The sequence below is a fragment of the Culex pipiens genome, chromosome 2 (genome assembly GCF_016801865.2).
Source record: "Culex pipiens pallens isolate TS chromosome 2, TS_CPP_V2, whole genome shotgun sequence".
In the NCBI taxonomy this organism is placed as follows: domain Eukaryota; kingdom Metazoa; phylum Arthropoda; class Insecta; order Diptera; family Culicidae; genus Culex; species Culex pipiens.
The window spans coordinates 18128455-18146242 of record NC_068938.1 but is presented as its reverse complement, the minus strand read 5'-3'; the positions used below and the strand labels follow the sequence as shown (position 1 = coordinate 18146242).

The 17788-nt window shown below is 35.0% G+C and overlaps 1 protein-coding gene across 1 annotated transcript in view; it reads left to right on the top strand.

Annotated features, from left to right (window-relative positions):
* Positions 1 to 324: 324 nt before the first annotated feature.
* Positions 325 to 17788, top strand: part of LOC120430852 (uncharacterized) — a 31251-nt gene continuing 13787 nt past the window's right edge. Inside the window, exon 1 of the mRNA XM_039595976.1 lies at positions 325 to 495. Coding sequence (XP_039451910.1) covers positions 325 to 495 — 171 coding nt within the window. The remainder of the gene's footprint in view (positions 496 to 17788) is intronic.

Here is a 17788-nt window from a genome sequence, read left to right as displayed (position 1 = left end):
TGTTTCCACGGGAAGCAATCGCAGACAGACAAGCTTGCTGTCTAAAGGTTGACGCTGTGCAACCCCGGTTTGCCTACGCACAGCACAAACCCGACGTTCCGGCGCAATGGGTCCCACAGTGGAGGCTTGTTGCTCCGTGATTCACCTGCTCAAGAGTTCCTAGATCCGCGCACCGAGGCGGTAGGACTCGCATCTTGCAAGTGAACCGACAAAACTTGACCCAAATGGCCTTGCGGAAGAACAATTACACGGACAAAACTTGACTCTTCTCAAGACTAAACACTGATGGCGACGGTGCCATTTTGTAGCTGGATTCCTTCTGCGATGGCGATAGTTACCGGTGAAAAACGATGGCGGTGGACCTCCGGCTTGACCATCCTGGTCACGGCACCAATGTTCGGCCAGGCGGCCGACTCAGAAAACTGCGGACGACCCACCGTTTCTTTCCAGGTTCCAGAATCCCATCGATGCAGCAGCGGACAACTCCAGCGGACGGTAAGTAGCAGCGGACCAGACTTCGGGTAAGTAAAAACTCCAAGGTTTCAGGTGCTCCGAGAGAGGCAACTTGCCTTCTCGGAGGTTGGATTAGAAGAGATCGTTTATTTTCACTTTTGCTTACAGGTTAATTATCACAGATTGAATTCGTAACAAATAACAATACTTCCCTACGTTGTGTTTGTTTTGTGTGTGGTGACAATGAGTTATTCACCACACTGCTTTGGCGAGGGGTGCTTTGTTTACTTAGAATTACACCGTGGAACACTAGAGACGTTAGGGTTCCAACAAAATAAGTTCTACAATTTGTTATTGGTGATGATTTGAAATGGCTATGATTATCATAATTTTTAAACTAGATATTTTTTATATTTTGAAGAAAATAGACACATATTGAGAAACTATGAGAGTTGATGTCAAATTTAAGATATTTGAAAAATTCATAAACTTGAAAATATTGAAATTTGGTCATCACCATTGCGAATAAAAAATGCTTTAAATTTCAAACGATATTTCTTTTTAAATATTCTTTATACTATTGGTTGCCTTCACGTCTGATTCGAATTTGGTTTAACATTTTCTGAAAGATTCTAAATTTATTTTGTTCTTTGAAAAATAAAATAAAACATTGGGAAATTTTAACGTTAGAAGCGAAAAGCATTCCTAAAGTTTTTTTTTTTTGAAGGTCCAATAAACAATAAAAAAGTTTTGTCTTTTTAGTGTGTTTGAACCTGCCTTCAGTCTGGGTATTAAAGGACATCCTAAAAGCAAAAAATGTTGAATTTTGTTCATTACCTTTAAAAATTCCAGATTTCTGGCAAAGCTCGTGTGTTCTCCACGGCAGCTTGTTTCCAACTCCTCCAACAGAGATTAATTAGACTACTCCGGCGTCGTCGTCATCATCGTCACCACCGTTGACGAGATTTCCCCCTTGCTGAAGTATGAAAAATTGCTTACACTCTAAAACAGAAAAAAACGCTTCTGTTGTGTGTGTGTCACCGTGATCAAAACGGTCGTTATCTAAAGTGGCCGTACCGCATTCGATATGGATCGATTGCGAACCTATAGAGTCCTACAGAGTTTGCCTAAGCGCGACACTATACGGACTCGCAAAGAGTTGCTTCAATTTATCATCCGGCACCTGAATTAAGTCGTTGCCATCACGCGAACTTGTTAGCTGGCTGCGGGGACATGGGTCCTTAGAGTACATGACGCGATCGATGACTGATTGGCCACTTTGATGTGATCATTCAACCCGGTTGGGGCGATTAATTATAATGCAGATCTTGAGGTTAGCCGGTGTAACACGACTTTATTAATGGGGATCAATTAGGTATCAATCACCTTTTTTGACAAACGTGTTCGAAGCTTTTTCAAAATTTTAACGAGATTCTCAACACAAAGCTGATTTCTTCGAACTCTCGGTTTGAGATGCCTTCTCTTCTTTGATCGTCTGTTTGAACAACGTGGTCCAAATTTTGGCTAATAACAATACTTAACCCAGTCCGACCTGTTCGCCATCACCTTAGAGATTACGTCGCCCTCGATCTTATCGTCAATCTCCGGTCCAGATATCTCCCCCCGAAAGTCATCATCGACAGCGACTTTGTTTGCTTTGCGAGTCTTCAGGACCCCACTGCCGAGTCCCATCAGAAGGGGTTAATAATTAAAAATCACTTAAGCTGAGACCGCCCTAGTGACCGACCAGGGGGACCTCTGAAGTCCCGGGTTGATGTGTAATTATCTCAAATTAGATTTCGGTACGCGCTTAAGTGAGCTGTAGTTGCAGCGGACCGAGAGCATCGACGGAGGTGGTCCCCTCAACCGATGAATGAAACTCGATTTCATGTTCCCCGAGGGTTGATGATTTAGCGAAATTTGGAGGGTTGGGCGATAGTTGATGGTCGCAGCTGGAGCTACTAGGGTTAATGGTGCATGGGATGACGCGTGACTCATCTCTTGAGTTGCTAACTCTTTTGAGATTTAGTGACTTCGACTTCAACTCTCTAAAAAACGTTTTTGGAAATCCGAATACAATTTCTCAAAATTTGAAAACTCTAATCTAGTCTGACTCCACCAACTCTGACTCCTAGACCCTGGTGGTGACTTTAGTCAAGCACTCTTTCCAGATCCCGGAATCCCTCACTTCATTACCATCACTTTCATCCGCACTGAATGCAGGTCATTTGGCCACCATCCTCCGACGATCTGTTGCACCATCCAAGCCAGCCTAACAGCTATTTGCAGAGAAGCTCCTGAAGCACGCGCGGGCGATAATAGTTGAGCCACATTCCGGCTCAGTAACGAGCTTTTGGGGGTGGTGGTGGAGAATTAGTGCAGCACACATACCGCAGACCAACCTGACCTCGCGCGGTTTAAGAGCCCGGTATCCCTCCATACCCCCGAGCTGTCCAAAGGGACGGCAAGTCCGGAGAGATGCCCGTGCGGCCCTTCGTCGGCACCCACATTTTTAATTGAAATAAATGATACTTTCTTTGTTGCCTGTATTCAATTTTTATCCTCCCTCCTTCGGGCTGGTCTCCGGAGACCGCCAAAGAGACCGTACTCTCACACGTAATGGTAATGAGCTTTCGTCGAGCGCGGAATCGTATCAAAGAGGTCGGGAAGCTCTACTTTGAAGCAGTCTACTGGAAAAAAGAAGCGTGAAAAGCGCTTTTTGCGTGGTGAAAAATGGGCACGAGCGCGATCCGAGCTTTTCCAGCGGCGAAGAAGGAGGAGGAGGACGCTGGAAATGATTAGAGCTGAGGCCGATTTGTTTTGAATCCTACTCATGTGGAGCGAAATGGGCGCATTGCACGCGTGTTAAGGGCCCCCTGCATTAGTGCGGTCATCAGTGCAGTTTTGCAGCGCTCAGAGGGATGAAAGGGAGTTTCGCCGACGACGACCCCGGTGGAACGTGATATGGAGATTTTTCACGTGGCTCTTCGGACGCCGACTCTGCGAGGTTCCCTTGAGCGGTGCGGGGAATTAATGAACGGCTATTCGTTAGATCTGGGCTAGTAGGGATAACAGAGTGGGTATTCTGTACTAATTGTTAGTTTTGTGTGTTGAATGTTTTTAAATTTTACAATATTTCAATAAATTGCTTCAGGAATTATTTTAGCTCAAGCATCCTGCTCTCAAACTTCTAAGAACTCAATCCCCGTAACAGCCTCCAGCTCGAACAAGTTTCGTTTATCAATAAATCACTGCCAGCTTAATCTAAACAACTTCCCCCTCTACCCTTCACCCCACGGAACTAAGCTCCCCAGACCAAGATCATGCGCGACTCCACCCAACCGAAATCACGCCACGCGCACCACAACGCGGAGGGAGACCTCCACCAAGAGAGTCAATATCGTAAATTTTCATAACCGGATAAAAGCGTTGATTCAATTACACACTCAATCGTCGCCGTTGAACCGCCGCCGTTTGGAGGACCTAGCCCGAGGTACTCTAATTACCCTACAATACACCAGATTCGGTTTCGTTCCAGCTGCGCAGCTGGCCACAGAATCAGATCCCTATCGAATCCGGTGAGTTGCCCAGACGGTCAGATGAATCAAAAACCTGCTCAACCAGCTGCCGTGAAGGACTGTGGGTCCCCCGGAGTGGGAGACATTCCGGAACTGGCCCTCGAAGGGCGCTGATTGGGGCTCCTCCCGAGACATTAATTACTTCCCTGGCGTGGGTCGATTATCATTTCAATGCCGATTTAATTTGGTCCACTTTTCCGCGTGGTCCAGAGCGGAACGAAAGAAACTTCAATTAACGCCAGATGGTTCCGTAACCAATCTACAAAAATCTCGTTAAAATCATCACACAGAAAAAAAGGTTCCAGGATTATCTCTCCAGCAACCAGCAAGTGCATCCCTGGGTACATGAGCCGGGCTCACGTTTACTTAGCCACTTATTAATGATAATGGAATTGAATTAAGCGAAGATAATCCCGCGCAGCTTTCGTGTAGGCGATTTTTTCGGCGTTTTTTTTGGAGTCTCACTTGCACTCCCCATTATTCGGGACTTTCATCGGGCCTGCTGATGGTGGTTCACTGCTGTGGAGTTTTCATCGCTTTCATGCGGATTTTTAGGGTGATTATTTATCCTTTTCTCATTGCACTTTCTCTAAGTTTTTTGAAAACTTTTTCTTACTCTTGTCTTTTCAATAGTTATAAGTAATAATGCCTTCGATTGAACTACGATGTAACACACAGCTGAAAGGAACTCCAAAACCCTGTTTTGTACTGAAATGAACTCATTGTAACTTGATTATTCACAAATAAACCCGAATGGAATTGAATAAAAAGGTTGGTTATTTTTAAGAGTTAGAATAATATCAAATTTAGTAAGAAAGGCAAAAAAAACATATTTAATGCTAAATTTTAAAAAATAAGCAGACTGCTACAAATATGTTTACAAAGATTTCAAAAATGAGCAATTTTCCAAGGCTTTGGAATTTTTTTTTTTATTTAGATGTACCTTTGAACACCATCCATACAGAAATGCAATAATAATATTCAATTTCTGTATCTTGAAAAAAGATTTTCTGAGCGATTTTTGTGTCTTAGCATATTTACAGTCTAAAAAATATTTACCCATATTTTCAATTGAACTTTTCACACAAAAAAAAATCATCTCATTTTTGGATGGTCAAATTCATTTGGCAGTGTTGTTGAACTTTCGAAAAAAATATAAGTTTTGAAAATCATTAAAAAGCGAAAAAAAAACATATTTTGGCGACTTCATTAGATTTTTCTAAATTTTCAATTGAAAAGAATTTTTATTTAAATTTCGATATCCTTTTCAACCTGCAGATGTCATGACCAAGCTTTCCCATCTCTGAACATACTTATTTTTAAAGATCAGATCGATATCAAAATTTATGTTTTGCTTTAAATTGTTTTATAAATTGCTATTTTTTGCATTTGATAATAAAATTGAAAAATCAACCTATTGAACGTTTTTAAAACATCATGAGTTGGCGAAGAATTACCCAAGTGATAATTTAATAATTTTAAAAACAATAGTTTTAATTTATCTATGCCAATCTTTATAAAAATTCACGCACTGGTCTGTAAATAAAGTTATCAAAACGATACATTTTTCGGACCTTCATATCAATTTTCACTCTGAATCTGCCCAAGACATTTATCAAAATATTATGTAATTCAACAAAGTTATTCAAAACAAATTACAGTCAATTTCAAAATAATATTTCAATTCAACTGTAAACAGAAAAAAACCTTTTTTTTAATATAAATAAGCAAGGAGATACATTTATTTTTCCAACGATTAAAAAATAAGCATTTATTTGAGACTTCGGACATCGTTTATTTTGCATTCTTTTTATTTGGATGAAACTTTTGTTTGTTCTGTTGTTTCTTTTTCTATAGGCAATAAAAAAAGTAAAATATTATCTTTTTTTAAAAAATTAAACCATTTGGATTAGACTTTTCTTATTAGAAAAATATTTCAAAAAATTAAATCAATTGAAAATTTTCATTTTTTGATCTGAAATTTGAATATGATCGAAAAATTCCATCGCTTGAGCTAAGTCAAAAATTGCTTAAAACCAATTTGGCAGTGTTGTAAATTTTTCAACAAAAAAAAAGATCAGAAGGAAAAACAAACAGCAAAAAATAAGTTCGAATTTTGAAAGAAACTCAGCGAATATTTGTCTGATTGTCAGTGTCTATGAATAAAATTATTGTTAAATTTGCCAATGTTCGAATTGGCATTTGAAATTTAAGAAAAAACTTTTTCCATTGATGGTTTATCTTGTTTGTACATAAAATAATTAAGGTAATAGAAAACGACTTTTTTCATCGTCTTTATAAAATCATGATTTAATAGTCGTTGCATTCCGTCCTCGGATTATTTGCAAGACCTAGGGGGGACACAATGTTTAAATTTTTTTTGGTGGTAAAAATTAATAAATAACATAATTTTGGATTAAATTTTTGATGTTAGTGTTATAAAATCATGAGTAGATGAATCATTCATAAATAATTTGGATTTAATTTTTTGTGTGATATCAATCATTAAATTATTTTTTTTACATGTCCTAAGCTATTGTTTAAAGATTTGTATAGAAATGGCATCTTTGGTCATATAACAAGAATCACAAAATTTCTTCCAAATTAAAAAAAAACAAAAATTAAATTTTTGAGTATTTTTTTTGTTCTTGAGAGAATTGTCCATACAAATTTGTTTTTATATCATGTTTGTGATAGAAAAATTATAAATCCCAATATTACGCCAATTTCCTCCAAAAAATACAAGGGTCATCCATAATTCACGTAGAAACATTTTTACAAATGTTATTCCCCCTCCCCTCTTCTCTAGTGGACAAATCTCACAAAAAATATTTTTTGTTGGCAATCGTAAAATCCTTCCCCCACTTGAATGTCCACGTGGTTTATGGATGGCCCCTAGGGTGGTCCAAATCTAGTTACCTCCCGGTTTTACCCTCTGGAATCACATAGATTTCGAAAAATTGTCCTCGCCTAGTACAAAAAAGATATTTTTTTGCATGGTCAATTGTCCTTGAGGGAGGGGGGGGGGATGGTTTTGAGATCCCAAAAAAAATTTCCACGTGATTTATGGATGGTCCCTTCCAAAAATGACCAATTTTTCGCGACAGGCCATATTTTAGAGTAGAGTGGTCAGAATGAGCTAAAATATATAATTTAGACTAGTGAAGTTAATTGTGCTTAAAATATTCTAAAATTATGAACAAATAATTTTATTGGACCATGATTTAAAAAAAAATAAGTGAGGGACAAACAGTTTTGAAGTCATTTGTTATATTCTCATTTTAATTTGATTTGAGAAGTCCGTTAAAGACATATTGAAAAAAGTGTAAGTAATACTCTTTAAAAAACAAATTAGTCAAAATTAACATTATGTCTTATCCAAGAAGAATAAGCTCGTACTCTTATTTTGAAAACATTTCTTCCTTTCTACTTTTTGAAAATTATTTTTTCTATGGGAATAAGATATTTTTTATAAAAATCGATATCTGACTACTATCAATCCATTTTCTTTTTTATTTTAAATTGCACAATTTTGAGGGCAGCCTGCATAATTGTTAAAAAGGCTTTTAGTTTGACTTAAAAAATATTATTCATGAGATAGTGTATTGAGTTGAAAACATTGTCAATACTATTTAAACTGCACTCTCCTTTCGCAAAACTCATCACCCTATCTGCTCCACATTGCGCGAGGATCGAGGATAACTTCAAGCATCGTTGAAAGGTATAAATAATTAACGAATCTTGAAAGTTAAATGCTCTCGATTTATAACTGATTGAGTTTCACCAAACCGCACCTTGCGTAAGCTCCTTGCTGTCACACACAACAGAAGCAAACAAGCCTGAGCCGAGTGTTTTAATTTGGTGAATTTTTTGCTTTTTTTTTCCAAGTTTGCAAAATAAACCATGCCAATTTTTCGCTTTAATTTCTGCCGCACAATGTGCAACACCGGGAGCAATGCTCGAACCACGCTGCGTTGACACCAAAGTGTGTCCCTGCTGGGGCCAATCCAACCTTCACGACTTCACCGGTCTTGAGCCGAGATGAAAGCTCATCCCCGTCCGAAATCGGGAGGGATGCAAATGGGATCAAGTGAAAGCTCGCTGCCTTCGACACCGATGAGATTTAATTAATCCATTAGCGTTGAATATGTGGAGTAAAGCTCTTTGGGCTTCAGATAAAGTACTTTGCCGGCATGGGCAGTTGGCAGAGCGGCAAGTTTCTCGCTGTGGCGATGATGGCGACTTAATCACTTTTGACGGTACCAAGATGTTTGGAGGATTTTTTTTGCCCGAACGTTTCACCAAATTATCGTTGGAACAACTTTCCGTTCCGCGGGTGACAGGGCGAGCAAACAGGTTGAACGAGATTCGAACCGAGATTATCGCAATTATGAAGAGGCATTTTTTTGTTGCCTCTGCCCTGAACTGTCTGGAGCCTTGAAGTCGCGAACGTCAATTCCGAGGATCACAAAAGGATCGCGATTAGATCGATGCGATGATGGTGACTAAACAGCTACATCATGCCTCCACCCACCCTCTTAGCCCGGTTTGGAATGTACATTCAAATCCACGGAATATACCGGAGTTGAAAAAATGTGGTCCCCTTTCAGCATTGTGGTGACCGGAGCGCGTCATGTCCGGAGCAGTACAAAAAATGACGTTCAATCGGGGCTACTCAGCGAATTGCTTTGTGCCCGCAGATCGGGGAACAATTCTTTATTGCATTTGTATAGCAAGATGGCACGCGGACAGCACTGGTTCACAATGCAGTTTTGAGAAACGGGAATAATTCATCTAATCAATTTTCCCTCCTTTGTGCGCCAGACGATGACGTTGGACGTCAAGTGATGACTAAGAAAATGTCGACTAAGTTGATGTGTGATTGAATGATCTTAGCCATTTTTTATGAATTCTAAACTAAACTAAACTGAAAACTAAAAACTAAAAACTAAAAACTAAAAACTAAAAACTAAAAACTAAAAACTAAAAACTAAAAACTAAAAACTAAAAACTAAAAACTAAAAACTAAAAACTAAAAACTAAAAACTAAAAACTAAAAACTAAAAACTAAAAACTAAAAACTAAAAACTAAAAACTAAAAACTAAAAACTAAAAACTAAAAACTAAAAACTAAAAACTAAAAACTAAAAACTAAAAACTAAAAACTAAAACTAAAACTAAAAACTAAAAACTAAAAACTAAAAACTAAAAACTAAAAACTAAAAACTACAAACTAAAAACTAAAAACAAAAAACTAAAAACTAAAAACTAAAAACTAAAAACTAAAAACTAAAAACTAAAAACTAAAAACTAAAAACTAAAAACTAAAAACTAAAAACTAAAAACTAAAAACTAAAAACTAAAAACTAAAAACTAAAAACTAAAACTAAAAACTAAAAACTAAAAACTAAAAACTAAAAACTAAAAACTAAAAACTAAAAACTAAAAACTAAAAACTAAAAACTAAAAACTAAAAACTAAAAACTAAAAACTAAAAACTAAAAACTAAAAAACTAAAAACTAAAAACAAAAAACTAAAAACTAAAAACTAAAAACTAAAAACTAAAAACTAAAAACTAAAAACTAAAAACTAAAAACTAAAAACTAAAACTAAAAACTAAAAACTAAAAACTAAAAACTAAAAACTAAAAACTAAAAACTAAAACTAAAAACTAAAAACTAAAAACTAAAAACTAAAAACTAAAAACTAAAAACTAAAAACTAAAACTAAAAACTAAAAACTAAAAACTAAAAACTAAAAACTAAAAACTAAAAACTAAAAACTAAAAACTAAAAAACTAAAAACTAAAAACTAAAAACTAAAAACTAAAAACTAAAAACTAAAAACTAAAAACTAAAAACTAAAAACTAAAAACTAAAAACTAAAAACTAAAAACTAAAAACTAAAAACTAAAAACTAAAAACTAAAAACTAAAAACTAAAAACTAAAAACTAAAAACTAAAAACTGAAAACTAAAACTAAAAACTAAAAACTAAAAACTAAAAACTAAAAACTAAAAACTAAAAACTAAAAACTAAAAACTAAAAACTAAAAACTAAAAACTAAAAACTAAAAACTAAAAACTAAAAACTAAAAACTAAAAACTAAAAACTAAAAACTAAAAACTAAAAACTAAAAACTAAAAACTAAAAACTAAAAACTAAAAACTAAAAACTAAAAACTAAAAACTAAAAACTAAAAACTAAAAACTAAAAACTAAAAACTAAAAACTAAAAACTAAAAACTAAAAACTAAAAACAAAAACTAAAAACTAAAAACTAAAAACTAAAAACTAAAAACTAAAAACTAAAAACTAAAAACTAAAAACTAAAAACTAAAAACTAAAAACTAAAAACTAAAAACTAAAAACTAAAAACTAAAAACTAAAAACTAAAAACTAAAAACTAAAAACTAAAACTAAAAACTAAAAACTAAAACTAAAAACTAAAAACTAAAAACTAAAAACTAAAAACTAAAAACTAAAAACTAAAAACTAAAAACTAAAAACTAAAAACTAAAAACTAAAACTAAAAACTAAAAACTAAAAACTAAAAACTAAAAACTAAAAACTAAAAACTAAAAACTAAAAACTAAAAACTAAAAACTAAAAACTAAAAACTAAAAACTAAAAACTAAAAACTAAAAACTAAAAACTAAAAACTAAAAACTAAAAACTAAAACTAAAAACTAAAAACTAAAAACTAAAAACTAAAAACTAAAAACTAAAAACTAAAAACTAAAAACTAAAAACTAAAAACTAAAAACTAAAAACTAAAAACTAAAACTAAAAACTAAAAACTAAAAACTAAAAACTAAAAACTAAAAACTAAAAACTAAAAACTAAAAACTAAAAACTAAAAACTAAAAACTAAAAACTAAAAACTAAAAACTAAAAACTAAAAACTAAAAACTAAAAACTAAAAACTAAAAACTAAAAACTAAAAACTAAAAACTAAAAACTAAAAACTAAAAACTAAAAACTAAAAACTAAAAACTAAAAAACTAAAAACTAAAAACTAAAAACTAAAAACTAAAAACTAAAAACTAAAAACTAAAAACTAAAAACTAAAAACTAAAAACTAAAAACTAAAAACTAAAAACTAAAAACTAAAAACTAAAAAACTAAAAACTAAAAACTAAAAACTAAAAACTAAAAACTAAAAACTAAAAACTAAAAACTAAAAACTAAAAACTAAAAACTAAAAACTAAAAACTAAAAACTAAAAACTAAAAACTAAAAACTAAAAACTAAAAACTAAAAACTAAAAACTAAAAACTAAAAACTAAAAACTAAAAACTAAAAACTAAAACTAAAAACTAAAAACTAAAAACTAAAAACTAAAAACTAAAAACTAAAACTAAAAACTAAAAACTAAAAACTAAAAACTAAAAACTAAAAACTAAAAACTAAAAACTAAAAACTAAAAACTAAAAACTAAAAACTAAAAACTAAAAACTAAAAACTAAAAACTAAAAACTAAAAACTAAAAACTAAAAACTAAAAACTAAAAACTAAAAACTAAAAACTAAAAACTAAAAACTAAAAACTAAAAACTAAAAACTAAAAACTAAAAACTAAAAACTAAAACTAAAAACTAAAAACTAAAAACTAAAAACTAAAAACTAAAAACTAAAAACTAAAAACTAAAAACTAAAAACTAAAAACTAAAAACTAAAAACTAAAAACTAAAAACTAAAAACTAAAAACTAAAAACTAAAAACTAAAAACTAAAAACTAAAAACTAAAAACTAAAAACTAAAAACTAAAAACTAAAAACTAAAAACTAAAAACTAAAAACTAAAAACTAAAAACTAAAAACTAAAAACATTTTAGTCATTCTGGTCATTTTGGTCATTTTAGTCATTTTGGTCATTTTGGTCATTTTGTTCATTTTGTTCATTTTGTTCATTTTGGTCATTTTGGTCATTTTGGTCATTTTGGTCATTTTGGTCATTTTGGTCATTTTGGTCATTTTGGTCATTTTGGTCATTTTGGTCATTTTGGTCATTTTGGTCATTTTGGTCATTTTGGTCATTTTGTTCATTTTGTTCATTTTGTTCATTTTGGTCATTTTGGTCATTTTGGTCATTTTGGTCATTTTGGTCATTTTGGTCATTTTGGTCATTTTGGTCATCTTGATCATTTTGAGTTTTTAGTTTTTAGTCAAAATGATCAAGATGACCAAAATGACCAAAATGACCAAAATGACCAAAATGACCAAAGTGACCAAAATGACCAAAATGACCAAAATGAATTTTGGTCATTTGGTCATTTTGGTCATTTTGGTCATTTTGGTCATTTTGGTCATTTTGGTCATTTTGGTCATTTTGTTCATTTTGTTCATTTTGGTCATTTTGGTCATTTTGGTCATTTTGATCATTTTGGTCATGTTGGTCATTTTGGTCATTTTGGTCATTTTGGTCATTTTGGTCATTTTGGTCAGTTATGTCATTTTGGTCATTTTGGTCATTTTGGTCATTTTGGTCATTTTGATCATTTTGGTGGTTTTGTTCATTGTGTTCATTTTGGTCATTTTGTTCATTTTGGTCATTTTGGTCATTTTGGTCATTTTGATCATTTTGGTCATTTTGGTCATTTTGGTCATTTTGGTCATTTTGGTCATTTTGGTCATTTTGGTTATTTTGGTCATTTTGGTCATTTTGGTCATTTTGTTCATTTTGGTCATTTTGTTCATTTTGGTCATTTTGGTCATTTTGGTCATTTTGGTCATTTTGGTCATTTATGTCATTTTGGTCATTTTGGTCATTTTGGTCATTTTGGTGATTTTGATCATTTTGGTGATTTTGATCATTTTGTTTATTTTGGTCATTTTGGTCATTTTGGTCATTTTGGTCATTTTGGTCATTTTGGTCATTTTGGTGATTTTGGTGATTTTGGTGATTTTGGTGATTTTGGTCATTTTGGTCATTTTGGTGATTTTGGTGATTTTGGTCATTTTGGTCATTTTGGTCATTTTGGTCATTTTGGTCATTTTGGTCATTTTGGTCATTTTGATCATTTTGGTCATTTTGGTCATTTTGGTCATTTTGGTCATTTTGGTCATTTTGGTCATTTTGGTCATTTTGGTCATTTTGGTCATTTTGTTCATTTTGTTCATTTTGTTCATTTTGGTCATTTTGGTCATTTTGGTCATTTTGATCATTTTGGTCATTTTGGTCATTTTGGTCATTTTGGTCATTTTGGTCATTTTGGTATTTTGGTCATTTTGGTCATTTTGGTCATTTTGATCATTTTGTTCATTTTGGTAATTTTGGTCATTTTGGTCATTTTGGTGATTTTGATCATTTTGGTGATTTTGGTCATTTTGGTCATTTTGGTGATTGGTGATTTTGGTGATTTTGGTCATTTTGGTGATTTTGATCATTTTGGTCATTTTGGTCATTTTGGTCATTTTGGTCATTTTGGTCATTTTGGTCATTTTGGTCATTTTGGTCATTTTGGTCATTTTGGTCATTTTGGTCATTTTGGTGATTTTGGTGATTTTGGTGATTTTGGTCATTTTGGTCATTTTGGTGATTTTGGTGATTTTGGTCATTTTGGTCATTTTGGTGATTTTGTTCATTGTGTTCATTTTGGTCATTTTGTTCATTTTGGTCATTTTGGTCATTTTGATCATTTTGGTCATGTTGGTCATTTTGGTCAGTTTGGTCATTTTGGTGATTTTGATCATTTTGGTGATTTTGGTCATTTTGGTCATTTTGGTGATTTCGGTGATTTTGGTGATTTTGGTCATTTTGGTGATTGTGTTCATTTTGTTCATTTTGGTCATTTTGGTCATTTTGGTCATTTTGGTCATTTTGGTCATTTTGGTCATTTTGGTGATTTTGGTGATTTTGGTGATTTTGGTCATTTTGGTCATTTTGGTGATTTTGGTCATTTTGGTCATTTTGGTCATTTTGGTCATTTTGGTCATTTTGGTCATTTTGGTCATTTTGGTCATTTTGGTCATTTTGGTCATTTTGGTCATTTTGGTCATTTTGGTCATTTTGGTCATTTTGGTCATTATGGTCATTTTGGTCATTTTGGTCATTTTGGTCATTTTGGTCATTTTGGTCATTTTGGTCATTTTGGTCATTTTGGTCATTTTGGTCATTTTGGTCATTTTGGTCATTTTGGTCATTTTGGTCATTTTGGTCATTTTGATCATTTTGGTCATTTTGGTCATTTTGGTCATTTTGGTCATTTTGGTCATTTTGGTTATTTTGGTCATTTTGGTCATTTTGGTCAGTTTGGTCATTTTGGTCATTTTGGTCATTTTGGTCATTTTGGTCATTTTGGTCATTTTGGTCATTTTGGTCATTTTGGTCATTTTGGTCATCTTGATCATTTTGAGTTTTTAGTTTTTAGTCAAAATGATCAAGATGACCAAAATAAATCTTGTAATTTTGTGAAAACCACGCGATTATTCAAGATGGCGGGCGCGTGAAGGAAAAAAAATCGAACAGCGTCATGAGAAAAAAGAGAGAGACAGAGTGGTTAATAAGAGAAGAAGAGCGGGAGAGCTCTGCAAATCGTTGAGGGTTTGCTTTGGACGAGAATATCAGGAGATAGTGGTTACTACGAGGAGGAGAGCGGGAGAGTTCTGAAAATCGTTGAGAGTTTGCTTTGGGAGAGAAGAGCCGGAGACCACAAGAGAAAGAGCCGTTTGAGTTTTGTTGGAAAGGAAGTCTAGAGAGCGTTTTTCTACGTAGAGCTTGTTTTCTGAGAAGTGCCGGAGAGTAGTAGTGAGGCAACGAAGAGCGTAAAAAGGAACGAAGAGAGAAAAGCGCCCCCGGAATGGTGACTGTTCGAGGTGTGCTGCTGTATGAAGTGTCAAGTGGGTGAAAGTGTGTGTGGCAGTGATTGTCACAGACAAGTGGAAATAATATTTATCAACTTTTAAAAAATTACAATCACAATGAATCAAAGGAAATTCTTGGCGAAAGGGGGGAGTGAAATTCGAAAAGTGCTAAAACTTAAAATTGTCGCTCCTGAGAATCTGATCAGAATGCTGGCTGAAGAGTCTTCAAATTAATCGCTTTAGTGATCAAAGCCAACAACCATCGACGCCATAGGATCCTGTGAATTTGGTGAGCTCGTTTTATGTTGTGTGTGTATGTGCGTGCGTGCGTGCGCGTTTGTGTGTGCATGTGTGTGCGTGTGCGTGTGTGTATGTGCGTGCATGCGTGCGGGCGCGCGCGCGCGTGTGTTTGTGTGTGTGTGTGTGTGTGTGTGTGTGTGTGTGTGTGTGTGTGTGTGTGTGTGTGTGTGTGTGTGTAATTGGGTGAATGCAGTAAACCACAAACTTGTTACTTCTTAGGCAAAAATTTCAGGATTAGATAGACGAGAATCGTTTATCGAAAGATACGCTAACAATTAGGATAGACCATTAGCGCGCGTTTTTGATTTTTTTTGTATTCGATTGTTAGTAGCGGGACCTCGCGGTTATTCTGCAACGTATTTTTCGGAGCCTTTTATTTGATATTTGATATTTTATTTTTCATAAGTCCTTCTTTTATCATCGTTGATTGGAAGGCACGCCGCCGGTTTAGTTCGTTTAAGTTATTGCTTTAATTTCATTACAATCGGCTACGTGGTGTCCTGTTTTCTTTTCGTTTATATTCGTTGATCGTAATAATTTATACAGTATTAACTCATCAAACTATCGATTTTATGAAGAGTAAAGCGTCTTTTATTTACTATTTGTTGAAATTTGCTCGCGTTATCTAAATTGTACCAACAGTAAAAATATAATGATAAGTCCAGCCCATAGCGTTATTGCTCGGTTGGCACGCGTTCGATTAACAAAACTTTATAAATAATCAATTATTTATCTTTCCGCAGCCGGCTGCCTAAGATTTAAAATGTTCAACCGATAAACAAAATGCTCATGGTCACATCACTGCCACTCGTGAATCCTGACCTCATACCCGTCTACTAACCCCCTCAAAACTCATGTGATACTTTGTCGGAGAAGCAGTCGATTGGGCGGTCTCTACCACTCAAGTATCGGACTAACATTCCCATCCACTTCCCCGTGACTCTACCACTGGTCGTGGCCGGCGCCGGTATTGATCAGCATGATAGGGGCCTTTGAGAAGTTGCGAAGCGAGGAAAGATAGCTCCCACTTATCTTCCACGGCTCGTGGATGTAACTTCTGGAGGTCCTGGTCAATAACGGAGTAGCAACTGCGGGTGGGCACCTATGCTATGCTTATGCTTAAAATGATCAAGATGACCAAAATGACCAAAATGACCAAAATGACCAAAATGACCAAAATGACCAAAATGACCAAAGTGACCAAAATGACCAAAATGACCAAAATGAATTTTGGTCATTTGGTCATTTTGGTCATTTTGGTCATTTTGGTCATTTTGGTCATTTTGGTCATTTTGGTCATTTTGGTCATTTTGGTCATTTTGGTCATTTTGGTCATCTTGGTCATTTTGGTCATTTTGGTCATTTTGGTCATTTTATTCATCTTCCTAGCAACTCATTTGGTAGTCAACCATTATCATGCTTAGTTTTTTTAGGTTCAACAAAAATATTCGTGAAGGATTTGAAAAAAATTGCATCAGTAAAAACGCTTTAAAAATTACCCCAGGGTCAAAGAAAACAATTAGCGTCCAGCTAAACGATACCCTGTATAAGCTAACATTTTGACACGCAAAGTGAGATAAATGCAAGTGCAGTGCAGGTCATCTCAAATTAGCGCACATATCTCCCCATTTCAGTGCGCTACAACTTCATCCTCAAAAGTTCAACTACATCACCCGCACCACAGTCATTACACTCGCCGCCGCATAGACGGTGTACCCGGCTAATTACGGAAACGGTTTCGGTCAAAGGCTACCCCGCGGCAGCATGAATCATCGCTTTCCAGCTCAACAGCGGCAGCGCAGAACTTCCTCGTGCGATATTCTAGTCCGCGTCGAGGCGATCGCACGAAAAAGGGTTGACCTTTTGCGGCGCGTCTTGCCCGAGCCATAAAGTCTCCACACGCCGAACACAATACGGCGCGACGCGTCAAGACACCTCAACACCTTCTCGTGCGGCGGCGCGTTGCGATGCGTTGCGTTGCGCGGCTGACAGTCGCTTAAAATGTTTTGTCCATTTTTGGCCCATCATCGGCGGCGCGGATCCCCCTCTTAGTATCTACGAGATACGATGCACAGGCTAGAATACAGTGGAGGTTTGGTAGTTTGACAGGCAGTCTGTTATCTCCGATTTCGACTCCGGGTTTTCAACAAGTTACAACTCCAACTCCGACTGCTACTTCGGTTCTAGCTCAGACTTAAACTTCACAGCCAAGGATGCAACTTTTCCCAAACTTAAAGTTGTCATCTCAGCGAGGTTCGCCTGTACGTCCATTCAGCAGCAAAGGTAACCCGCGTGCTATACAGAGTAGATCGTTCCAAATCTGGAGAGTGGGAGGGCTTTGTTACGCAAAACAGGGCCCATCCCGACCTGTCTCAACCGGCGCGGTGGACAAAGCACGGTTATACGCGGCAAAAGGTCAACTTTAGTTTATAAATGTAGCGAACCGCCGCGCTAGAAATGCCTATCGGCACTTCCATTTGGGGACAATTACGACAACGTGCCGGGAAGAAGCGATAACATTTAGAAGCAGCTTTCCTTCATTTGTCTCAGCTTTTAAGGAAAGAAAATATTCAGAATTTCGCTTGTATTGATTTTGCTCGTGAAATCTCACAAAAGTTAGTTGACCTGATTTCATTAAATATTTTCAATATCAG